The 12,860-nt window shown below is 46.6% G+C and overlaps 1 protein-coding gene across 1 annotated transcript in view; it reads right to left on the reverse strand.

The window, feature by feature from the left end:
* Positions 1 to 12,860, reverse strand: part of GRID1 (glutamate ionotropic receptor delta type subunit 1) — a gene marked incomplete at its 3' end in the record, with an annotated part of 707,181 nt that overhangs the window by 200,137 nt on the left and 494,184 nt on the right. The window contains exons 7-8 of the mRNA XM_077746455.1: positions 9,384 to 9,545; positions 7,604 to 7,723 (exon numbers count right to left, since the gene is read on the reverse strand). Coding sequence (XP_077602581.1) covers positions 7,604 to 7,723; positions 9,384 to 9,545 — 282 coding nt within the window. The remainder of the gene's footprint in view (positions 1 to 7,603; positions 7,724 to 9,383; positions 9,546 to 12,860) is intronic.

Below are 12,860 nucleotides of genomic sequence, written 5' to 3' on the forward strand. Positions count from 1 at the left end.
AACAACAAAAAAGCAAAACCATCATTGTATACAAATGGGTAGCCAGGCTCAACTCCTGGGAGAGGTTTCCTCGTTTATAAAAAGGAAGCAACACATACAAAGAAATGACCCTCTTCTTCCACTTGCTGCTGTCTCTCTGGGTATGACAGCTGAAATGACCACAGCCATCCTGAAATTATGAAGAGAGCTCAGACTACACCCTGGGGACAGGCAAGTAGAAAGATGAAAAAGACCCAAGCCTTTGATCTGGGCACAAACGTCTGCCTTGGCCAACGCTGGAGCCGCCCTAGCGCCAGGCTTCTTTTTATGTGAGATAAGAAGTCTTCCTTATTGTTTAATCCACATGAGATGAGCATTCTGTTACCTGCAGACAAGTGCACTCTACAAGTACACAAAGATTAATTATATTTAACCTGAGAGGCGAAAAAAGGGAGAAAGGAGTCTAAGAATGTTTTAAAAAACCAATGGCGAGATATGGCAAAATTTAGCAGAGCATATGATAGATGTGACGTTCAAGTCAATAGGGAAAGGAAGGATTCCTGAGAAGTAGGAACCAATACTGAATAACGTAAAAGTTAAGTCATCATGTCACAATTTATCCCAAATCAATCCTAAGTAGATGGCAGATTACACTGAAATAAAATCAAACAGTAAAAATACTAGAAGGAAGTATGGATGAACAGTATCTACTTTGTGAATTGGGCATGACTTTCTAAAAATACAAACACATAAGTTATTAAATGTCTTTATGTGAAATTATTTTCTTCAGATGCAAACAGTTTATGGGAAGAAAATATCTGACACAAATAACTATCAATTCCCTTCTGAGAGACTGGTTATAGAGACTGACAAGAAAAACTTCAGCCGCAGTAAAAAAGAACAAAGGACCAAAGATGTAATTTACAAAATATGAAACACAACTGACCAATGACTATATTTTTAAATGCACAACTCCCCAAGAAGTGGAAATTTATCAACATTATTTTTACACAGTTACCAAATTAGCAAAAAATGTTTAATATATCACTCAATTTTTTGAGGACAGGATGCAACGGAAACCTCCATATACTACTGATGGATGTGAAAATTATTAAATCTTTCTATAATCAATTTGAAAATAGGTACTTTAAAATAGGAACTTTAAAAAATTATTATCCTTGGTTTGGTAATTCCCTTCCTTAAGGAGAAGAAGGAAATAAATATAGATGCAATAAAACTACATATATTTTGGATGTCCATTCCAACATTATTCCATAGTAATATGATATAAATGCCTAAACATTCATCATCTAGGAAGATAAAATAAGTGATGGCTCCTTATAAGCTGAGAAATGTGTTTCCATTAAAAATCATAGTAAAGAAGAGTGAAATCAATGAGAAAATGCTCCCAATGTAGCATTAAGTGGAAAAGTCAGGATATAAAATGTATGTACAATAAATAGCAATTTTTTGATCAATATACATATCACTTTCTCTATTGCTATGTACAGAGCAAGGGGGGAAAAAAGGAAAAAAAGAGAGAAGGCAAAAGCACCAGAAATGCTAACAGTATTTATTCCTCTGTTCAGAGATTATGGCTGACTTTTATATTCTTCTTTTCATTTATCTGTATTTTCTAATCATTCTACCCTAAATGAACATGTATTGATGCTATCTTCAAAATGAAGTGATACATGCACTTAAAATGAAACACTTAATTGTATCTTTTCCTTATCCCTTTACTTGGATGAAGCAGCAGAGTTTGTTTTGGTTCTCTGCTCTCTATCAAAAGTGGTTCTACACAAGGGTTTGGAACGGTTGACATTTTACTTGGGAAATATGCTGCAAGAATGCTAATCCATGAAGAGACTGAAGTTTATTTCTCTTCTGTGACTCACTGTGCACAGCTGGGAGCCTCTATCAGAGCAGCTTAATAGAGACACTGCACAATACTCAGGCTGGATTCTCCCAGCCCCACCACGGCCCACCTCCCTTTCCTCACTGCTAAATCTACGGCGCAGATCCTGGTACCAGCTGCTGGAGCCGCCAGGTAAAGGATTCCACTTGTGCTCTAAGAGGCAGTCTCTACTTCATCACATGAGCTATCCTGTCTACTGGCTGCTGCCTCTTTCACCTGGCCTCACTGCTTAGAACTTCTGAGCCGTGAGAATGTGGGACGATTTGTTAACACAGTGTAGCAGACCTGGGCAAGAATGTTAATGATGCACATTCAAGCCCGGGGAGCGCTGGGGTCCTATGGCATGGAGATCACTACATGATGAGCAATTATGCCTCTATGAACGATCAGCAGTCACAGGACCCTCCCAGGGACATGATATCAAGGAGGGCATTTGATTCCTGTCCAAAGCCAGCTTTCGTGAAGAATGGAAATTGACAGAGAAAACGGAAGAAGCATCTTAAACTGGTTAAAGGAGAATGAAGCCCTCCCTTTTCCTTAGGTAATTACTAGAATGAGGAGGCTGAGCCAAGGGCATTGGTGGAATGTCAGCAGGCTCTAGACCAACAGGAGAGGGCTCTGAGGCCCTAATGCTGGCTCTGGAGGTGGTGGGTAGGGTGGGGTAGAAAGTAGAGTGAGGGGGTCATAGAACCACACTGTCCTGAGTTCAGAAAAAATGCCTCTGCTACACATCACCTTCAAGAAATCTGCCCTCCAGCTCCAGCACAGCCATATGATTGCTGGTGCTACATAATTGAGTCTTTCCAGTCTCCGGGCCTCAGTTTCCCAAGTGGAGCTGCTCAGAAAACCACAGAGAAGATACCGGGGACAGGGAAGATGGTGCAGGGGAGGCTCAGGACCCCCCACCCCAGTTCCCTATCTATAGCAACTCAACTGTCTGCTTCTACAACTATTTAATGTATTTGGGTTCCAAGGAGATTCTGCTGAAACAGATTTTCTGGACTAAATTCTTTCTCGGTCTCTTGGCTCTCTGTCCCAAGGAGCAGAAATAGCCCCATTCTCTCTCCTCACACCAGAGTATTTGTCCTGGAATGCCAACACACAGAGCAAATTCATAGGCTTTCCTGATGCTTTCTGCCCACCTCCCCAGCCTCCTGGCCAAGGAGACAGGTCACCCTCCACAAAGCCAGTGAAACAGGTGGATAGTGCCCGTGGGAAATGATGTTCAAAGGGCCTTCAGGCAGCTGGCAGTTTCCCTAGGGTGTCACTGCAGCAGGGACTCTGCATTAGTGGAAGGAAACAAGTCCCCCACATCAGTGTCATTGGGAAAGAAAACAGCAGAGATCCTCAACAATCGTGTCATGGAAAAATGTTTCTGCAAGGCTGTAGCTTGTGTCATACTTGGGGAAAAAAAAGACAACCATGTTTTCCTTCCTCCTTTAGTCACATCAAAACAGTCTTAAAAACAAAACTTCATCAGAGGCCAAGTTCCCAGCACACTCTCCCTCATGGTCTTTATATAAGGAGTGGATATCTGGCCCCATGCATGGAAGGGGGAACGGGCACTGCTGGGCACACAGAGCCCTCCTGCTGTCTCTGGCCTCAGGCTTTGGCTGTAGTCCAGGAGCTTCAAGCTGGAAGGCCAAGTTCTTGTTTTATTTTGAGAGAGACGGAGACAACATGAGTGGGGGAGAGGCAGAGAGATGCCAAGCAGGCTCCACGCTGTCAGCATAGAGCCCAACGCGGGGCTTGATCCCATGAACCATGGGATTGTAACCCAAACTGAAACCAGAGTCGGATGCTTAGCCAACTGAACCACCCAGGCACCCTGTGGAAGGCCATGTTCTAAGCCTGCCTATAAGTGTGTGCTCTTGATGGCCCACACCACCCAGGAGAGAACTCACTGCCCAGCGCTACATCAGGGTCAATACACCAACTGAGCCCTTGATTCAACCAGGAGACCTGTACTATCTGCATCCCCTATCTGAGAAAATGAAGGTTCAGAGAAGGGAAGTGGCTGCAAAAGCTCAGGGGAGGAAGAGCCAGGAGTGACACAAAGGCCCCCAAGTCATTGAGACAACATACGTGTAAGGTTCCTGTGTTCACAGTAGGTGTTCAGTAGTCTGTGCTCTGCTCCCTCCTGTCCTATGCTAAACAGCTTCCCATGCCCCCACCTTTGGTAACTTTCCTCTACAGGTGGTTTCTCACAATCCCACCCCAGCTCCTGTCACAAGCTAAGAACTTTTGCCTGTGGGGCGCTCCCTTGCAGGTTTCTGTCTGAACAAAGAGAAAGCCAAGTAGAAATCTGTGGAGCTCTGATTGTAACAAGCATGCACCTCCAGGAAAAATGCCAGGCCAAGTCCTATGGGAGCCTGATGTGACTTTCCAGCAAAGCCTGGCTCCCGTGGGGTTGCTTGGTGATCACCCATGCCAGACAGCTCCAAGCCAAACACAGAGATGATTGATATTTTGCCTGGAGTTACACAGCAGGCTGGTGACATAGACCTTTGATTCTGCCATCCAGCACTTCCTCAACAAGAACGCACTTCCTGGATGAGATAATTTAATTAGTATTTGTCCAGCACCCTGCAGTGAAAGGCAATCACCTACCCCTTCCACCCTCTGAAGGGGCTGAGTAATCCACAGTCTCTTGATGCCATTTAATCTAAAACGTCTGGGTGACTCACCTTCCCTGAGATTTCCCTCCAGAGTGTTTACCTTAAGAAAACATCCATTTGTTCCCTAAAACAATTCCTCTTGGTTTTAAATCTTAAACAGGCTACTTAGCTTTTGTTTTGTGCCTGTGTTTGTTTGTTTGCTATGGTTGTTTTTAAAATATGTACATATGCTTATTTATACGTACCTATACATATATAGATACATATATACATATAGGTATACACACATAATATAGAAGTTATATAAATTGTAATAATGGTCTATATATTATATATAGAAATTATATAAATATAAGTAGAGAGAGAGACTAGAATATATACATATATTGAGATATGCACCATTTTGTGCAGAGAACCCATGACCCTGCTCTAACAGGCCAGCATCTAGCCGTCAGCCCTCTTGGCTTCTATAACCATTCTGAACTGGATGTGGCCAAAGAGATGCAACTGAAGGGATTCCTCAGAGTTGCCCCAGCCTCCTCAGAATGAATGATCTCTGCCTTTGTGTGCTTCAGGACCCTAATCCTCAATCTGCTCTCCATCCTAAACTTCACTTTTAGGTCCCCCCCATTTCCCAGCCATACCCTTCAACAGCCCCATCGTCCACCAGGAACCATAGCCCAACCCTGCCTTCAAATGCTGCCCTAGGCCTAAGTACTCTGTCCCAGTCCCCCCCCCCACCTTGCTTCATCCTGAAACTTCCCAGACCTTGCTTGAATGCACCCTGGGCCTGAATAACAAAACATTTGCTATGGTAAATCCCATTCCCTGCTTTCCAGATAACTTCTCCTTAACAGAGATAAGCTGCCAGGCAGACGGATAACAACTGGGATATGCAGTTATTAAGGTCAGATTTTAAAATGACAAAAGGATACGTTTTAAAATAAAGCCCACTTGAAAATCAGCTTCCCTTCCAACTCAATTACATTCAGGCCTCCTGCTCTGCTCTCCGAAGCTCCTTAGACTGAGAGACTCCAGCTCCCATTGGCTTTGGGGGTATTGGAGGAGAGTTGCCATGGCAACATGGAAGACCCAGACACCTGAAACAGGAAGTGGAGGACACAGTGCCTCTTGGACTCTCAGGCACCTGGAGCTGCCAGTGTGGCCCTCCGAGGCAGGGACCCCCCCCACAGCCAACGTACCCATCTACTGTGGGGCCTTGTTGAAGCTGAACTAAAAGAAAGGGGATGGGGGCAGCAAGGGAGCCCGCTTGCAGGCAGGGTCTGAGTGTCTCCAGCCTCTCGGGACCACTGGGGGCTGAAGGCATGTACGGCAGCAGATGTGAACAGTCGCTCTGGCAGGCAGTTACACTCTGCAAGCCCCTGTTGTATCAGGGTGACTATAAGGGCTCATCGATGCTGGTTTCTCCTTACCAGGTGGGAGACCTAGCACAAACCCACTTCTATTGCCATCCTGAAGGACCCAGACCAATTCTAACCACCCATCCCGGGCCCCCCCCCAAGCCTCACAGCTCTGGGCATCCCTAACAGACATCACAATCCATCCGTGATGCCCTTGACATTGCACATCACACCGTGGTCCTCCATGGTTATCACATCATAGTGGCCAACTCACTTTACTACGGCACAACCAAACCTCTGAGCTCCAAAATATCATCACACCATGTTTATCACTGTTGCACTATGGCCAATTATTGAACCTCCTATTATTTATATGACCAACCTAGGACTCCACCTTCTGTCATAAGATGGACGAAACCCCCCAACTCCCACGTCACACATGGACCCCCAGCCATCCCAGTCTGTCTGTGGGAAGCCAGTCCTCCTCCCGTGTGGTAACTGTTGATCACCCCCGGCATGTCCTCTAGCCCTTACACCCTCCACCATTCTACATATGCATCCTTCTACCTGCTCCTCAAGGAGCACAGCCAAAGAATTCCCTCACCCAGATTCCTGATATCCCAATAAATCGAATGTTAGCCTTTCCTGCCCCTCCACTGCCCCCCACTAATGCTGGAGGCCAGGCTAGAGGGCTCATTGCCAAGGGTTTATCCTGCCCTGATGAAAGCTCACTATGCCCTATTCATCTCTTGGGAACTGATTAGTAGAGATATCTTCCTTTCAAGTGTATAGAAATATATGTGTTTGTGACTGTATGAGCCTGTGCCTGAGTGTATGCCAACCAGTTAATGCCCCAACAAACACTGGGCCTTATATGTGGACCATTCCTAGGAGTGCATCTAAGCCAGATGGGTGACCTGGGCCTGGGCACTCAGCCGCTGGCCTTACCTGCAACCCCATCATTAGCTTCATACCGGCTCACAATGACCACATCTGAGGTTCTTGGACAAATGTTCCAATAACTTTCTTGCTACATTGACTTCTTGGTCCCTATACCTAGTAGACTCTTGACTTCACAAGCCTCCCCTTAACTTTGGGCTTTCAACTTGGAGAAAAGGCTGCCTTCATCACCTTCAAGTTTTCAGCCTTGAAAATCTCCCATAGAAGGAAAGAGGAAGATGCAAATATATCACCAGAAAGACCCCAAGCCAGCCACTTGCATTAGCACCAAATAAAGGAGTCTAACCCCACCCTGAACTACGCAGCTTATCTGCCTCTCCCGTCTCCCTCCTCTGGGCTCCACTGCTCCCTGCTTCCTACCCTCCTCATGACTCATTTTTCTGTTCATGGATTTGTCTCACTCTTAGATCTGGGGGGCACTGGCCATAACCTCAGACCTCTGCCTCAGCCACAGTTACACCTGTCCCTGCAGTTGGGCTAATTTTGGTCACTCTAGGAAAATACATTGTCCCTTCCAGCTTCAGCCTAGGCCTGCATGGTTGGCCATCCAGGGCCATCCAGGGCAGTGGGACGAGGTGGAGTCTCTACTGTACTCAGAGACTGTATTAACGGAACTTCCTGGCTGAAAACCACCCTGAACCTTCTCCACACTGTGCCCCATAAACATCAGCATCAGTGGCCGTATCATCAGAGACAGACAGGGAGAAGGACTTCTGTGCTGGCTAACACCTGCAGGAGGAGAAGGAGGAGGGTGCCCTGTGGCTTACCTTCCGCATGTCTTTGCCAAAGGTCTCACTATAGGTTGTGCCGAGGATTTCAAACTGGACGTAGGGATTCGAGCTGTCCTCCCGAAACTCCATCACCCCTGTGAGGCCAGTGATGTGGCCCTGCAGGAGAGAAGGAAAACCCATTGAGGAAAATGGATGGAAGGGATGGAATCCCAAAGACAAAGAAAGGAAGGAAGTAGTCACCAAGAAGGGGACAATCAAGATCTTGGGGAAGCACTGGACAGGCTGCAATGAGGACAGGGCTGCTAGCAGTCCTATAGCCTCAGAGCAAGATCGACACTTCCTAGACTGTTGCTCATAGGGGAAATCCCTAAGACTTGCACTTGACATTCATGTGGTCAGTATGATTAGAGTACATGCTCTGTGCCACATATCATACTTGCTATAGATCAAGCAGTGACAGTTCTGTCTCCACCCTCCTGGAGGTTACAGTCTTCCCCTGCATCCTGCTCCAGGGTTCATCTTAGCCCGAGCCAAGAGAAAAGTCAAAGGTCAACAGAGCTTTTGGGCAGCAAAGCATGAGCACTAGAGGCCAACACCAGCTCAAGTCCTGGCTTTGCTGCTCATGCCACCTTGGGCAAGCCATCTCCCATCATCTATCTCTAGCCTGGAGTTAATTAGATTCACATCACAGGGGCTGCAAGGGCCAAAGGATCAGATGTGTACCAAGTGCAGTGCCTGGCACATACTGGATGTGGTAGGTGTGCAAGCCCTGCCCCTCTCTCTAGCCATTCAGTGGGTTCTGTAGAAGCAGGTGGCAGAGGGCTGAGGGAGCCTGTGGTGAGCCCCCTCTCCCTTCAAGCCTAGGATGGGGGTTCCATCTAGGCTCGTTCTCCTATAGACTGAGCTGGAAGAGTTCCAGATCCTGAGCTGACTAAAGAGAGGCCCCAGCTCTGGTTCAGACTGCATTAGATTCAACCAACACCGGAATACACTCACTGCTATTGACACTGCACACAATTTATTGTGACTACAACTCCTAGCACTTAGATTTCCCTAAATGCTCTTTTGAAGCCTCTGAAAGCCAATTCGCTCTAACAAGTCTTCTACGGATTACCCAATTCACTTCAAATTCAGCCTTCTAACTTGGTGTCGTGCCTCAGTGTGNCACAACTCCTAGCACTATAGATTTCCCTAAATGCTTTTTTGAAGCCTCTGAAAGCCAATTCGCTCTAACAAGTCTTCTATGGATTACCCAATTCACTTCAAATTCAGCCTTCTAACTTGGTGTCGTGCCTCAGTGTGTGCAACAGGTCATAAAGGCAGAACACATGAGCACACACACACACACACACACACACACACACACACAAGCTAAAGTCTCAGTGATCAGCACATGTACTGCCTACTGAGACAGCCTCTTTTAGAAACAGTGGCCACCTGCATGGTAGGGTATCTGACTCACAGGAGCTGGACAGGTGCCTCCATTATTTGCTTATAATAATAAGAAATATAATAATAATGAACTCTAAAGTCCAATCTCCTTGTAGAGAACAGAGAAAATAATAATAATAAAACATATCTATGAAGCCCAGCTCACCAACCTTCAATTCTGGGAAAGGAAGAGTGATAAGGAGGGGAGCTCTGGGCGGGGCCTTCAGGGGCAACAACACAAAGAGCTCAGCTTCAGAATACCTGCTCAAGGGTGTGTGTGTGTGTGTGTGTGTGTGTGTGTGTGTGTGTGTACACACACGTGCATGTGCATACAAGGAAGGGCCTGTCTTCAACCTTAGCCCAGTGAGTGTCCCCTTACACACACCTTTTTTATTGTGTCCAGCATGGACCTTCCTCCATTCCATGGCTTGGTGGACTTGCGTATACAGTTCAGGCTTGCCATGCTGTGCCACTTCCGGTCCTCCAGCTTCCGGTGGAAGGCATTGGCCAGCATCAGGACACTGTCATACAGGTAGAGGTTGGAGATCTGCAAACACAAAGGTGGTGAAATCCTTTCCACTGATGCATTTTCAGAGAAGGGGAGAAACCAGCAGAGGCCTTGAGTGATGCATGATGCCAGCACTAATGAGTGGTGCCCAGTATCTTCACCACAGTCCTCCAGCTTCTAGTTATCCATTCAAAGCCCAAGCCAGGCACTGGAGTCCTAAGTAGACTAAGAACTAGACCTGCATCAGGAACTAGAGTGGGAAGTGGATCTGTACATCACCAGGAGAACCAGCATGGTCAGCACCATGGTTGAGACTTGCACCCAGGCTTTATGTAAGACTGGAATGGGACATCCTGCTCATGTAACACAGGATGGACAGAAGGATGGGCAGGAAACTTGGTCTAGAATGATTCGTACGATAAAGGGTAGAGAGCATTATAGGGAGGCAACATTATGCAAAGGCATGAAGGTACAAAGGAGTGGGGTCAGGTAGGGCAGGGTCCACCAGCATTGACCAGATATGAAAGATTTTAGACTTTGTGGAACTTATACTGTCTTTTGCAATGCTCAGCTCTGCTCTTACTGCAGAAAAGCAGCCAACGACAATATATAACAAAGGATGTGCCAATAAACCTTTATTTAAAAATTAGGCAATAAGCTGGATGGAGCCTGAGGACCATAGTTGGTCAAGTCTTGGGGTAGAGGGACTGAAAACAGTGCCAAATACCTGTATTAATGGGTGTAGTAGAGACGAAGTGGGATCAAGAGGGTAGGTAGGGATCAGGGATCTAGCATGTTGAGCCTCATGGGCTATGCTAAGCAGTAACAACATAGGTGACTTTAGGGAGAAGGATGTCATGGGTGGGTTCTGTGCCCAGAAATCAGATCTGTTTCTTGGAAAGACTGCTCTGTTCCCCAGATGGGCCTAGGGTCAATGGTGGCCTGAGTGACACTGGCAGCTTGTGGTGATAGAGAATCTGAGGCCACAGAGCCCCCTCTGCAGTGGCATCATTGCCAGCCAGGGGATACATTTGGGAATTTCAACTGTGCACATATGAGAACTAGCCCTCTGCTTAGTTGTCTACTAAGCTGAGATGGCTCAGAAGAAACAAAGCCCATCTCAGAGCTCCTGAGAACACGCTTGTAAGGGAAAAGCTGGTACAATGGTGAGGGGAATTGCACAATAGCACTGGTATCCAAGGATGGGACAGGTCTGGCTCATCCTTCTGACTACAATTCAAGACCCTGATCTGGATGAGCCTGAATACCAGCACCTGTCCTCTCAGGGGCCCATCAAGAGCCCTCTATAGGGAGGAAGGCAGCCCTGTTTCTCAGATGTTACTTACACATTATCCCTCTCCTCCAAGGGGATGTTATGAAGCACAAAGGGAGAAGAGTCAGGGGGGAGGGGTGGGGGTGGGTAGGAAGTAATGTCCACCCTCGTTCAGGTGTGTGGTACCTCCTGGGTAACTGGTGCACAAACAACCATCAGCCAAAGTGGGTCAAGGGGATGGCTCTCTGCACACCTAAGCAGCAAGGTGTCTGCTAAAAATATTTCAGAAAAACAAAATCACTGGATATAAATAGGAGACTGTGTCAACCTCATAGGACTCCTGGGAGAATCAAATAAGATCCTTGGTCTACAGGAAGGACCCCTGCTGCCTTCCAGCTTTACCTCTCACCACTCCCCAGTATGGCCCTCACATCCCAGTATCTATGTGCTTTGTTCTCCACCTACAATTTCTTTCCTCACGTGTCTTGGACTGGGTGCTCCAAAAGCAGAGCCCCTGAGGGTAGCATGGACCAGCCTCTAAAGCGAAATCAGAGATAGGCTAAGGGAGCTGGTACTGGACATCAAAACCATCTGCTCCATCATGACTGTCCAGTAACTCATGCTACCCCTCAAGGGCATTTCTGCTACAGCATGTCGAGCACAGCTGACTACTTCTTCTGTGGGTGTCCCTTTGTCCCAACCATTCCTGTAGAACCCTGCCTTATCCACCTTCATGTTCTTACAGGGGACACAGGGATGTATGCCACTAAGGCCTGCATAAGAAGTGGGTGGAGGATGATGGACAGGTGATGTTTCAGATGTGGCAGGAGTATGCCTGTGATCACTGAGCACTGCTGACTTAACCAAGGCCTAGGGCCAAGAGGAAGCAGGCATTTCAGTACCTGGTGACATTTTCCAGGGTCCTGCAGTACACACGTGCTTACCTGACAGCAAAGAGAAGTTACTCCCATCACCCCATCACCGAGAATTCACCTCCTGCCCTACAGGCAACACCAGGATAGAACCATATCTCTTACTCCTCGAGCCCTGGGGAAGCATTTCCCTCATGAGAAAGACTTACCCATCCTCTGTGCTTGTCAGGTCCCCAACCCTCAGGAGCCCCTACCAATGCAAGATTTTTTTTGACATGTCCACCTCCCCTCTGGAATACAAACTCATAATGGAGATGCTGTTATAGGCCACTTGGGACAGCACTGCCCCAGCTGTGGTCCAGACCAGCACCCAAAGGGAATCCCTTTTTGCCTCCAGCACTTCTGTTCACAATGAATTAAGGCACTTAACAAATGTATGAATGCAAAGAGGCTGGCAATGAAGAGGCAAAAACAGGATGTGACTCAGAAAGGCCAAAGGAAGCCCTCAGCCTTCCCACAAGTATGTCTGCTGGGAACACATTTTAGTTCAAAGGAACAAGCTTTCAGCTCAAAGGCTTTAGCAATGCTCTTTTCCAGATATATATATATACACACACACACATACCTTTTATATAAATATGTACATATTCATATATAACTTGTATACAACTTTTATATATGAAATATATATATGTGTGTGTACATACATATATATATGTATGTATGTGACTTTTTTCTTACTATCTCTAAACACAGCATCCAGCACCAACCAAGGCATATGGTTGGTGTTTAATATATGTTGGATGGATGGATGGATGGATGGATGGATAGATAGGTGGATGAATGGATGGATGGATGGATGGGTGGGTGGGTGGTGGATCTCCTACTAAGAGGGTACACACAGATCTTGGTTCCCCAAAAGAGAACACAGTAGGAAAAGGAGATTGGGCACCTCCAATTTGACTTGGGAGGGAACCACCTTTGTTCAAACAGCATCTTGCTTCTCATCTACAGCTTGCTCAAAATGCCTTCTTGATCCCCACTTGGAGCTCCACCTTCTCTCACTCCTGTCCCTTCTCCTGGTAAGATGCTATGTCAGTACTTGTCCCTGTGGTGGGCAGACACTAACACCCTGTGATGATCTGTGGCTCCCATCTCTGCTGTTCAACCTCAGCATCCTCACGCTTAGGTTCAATGGTGAGGATGCAA

The sequence above is a fragment of the Crocuta crocuta genome, unplaced genomic scaffold (assembly GCF_008692635.1).
Source record: "Crocuta crocuta isolate KB4526 unplaced genomic scaffold, BGI_CrCroc_1.0 scaffold28, whole genome shotgun sequence".
NCBI lineage: Eukaryota > Metazoa > Chordata > Mammalia > Carnivora > Hyaenidae > Crocuta > Crocuta crocuta.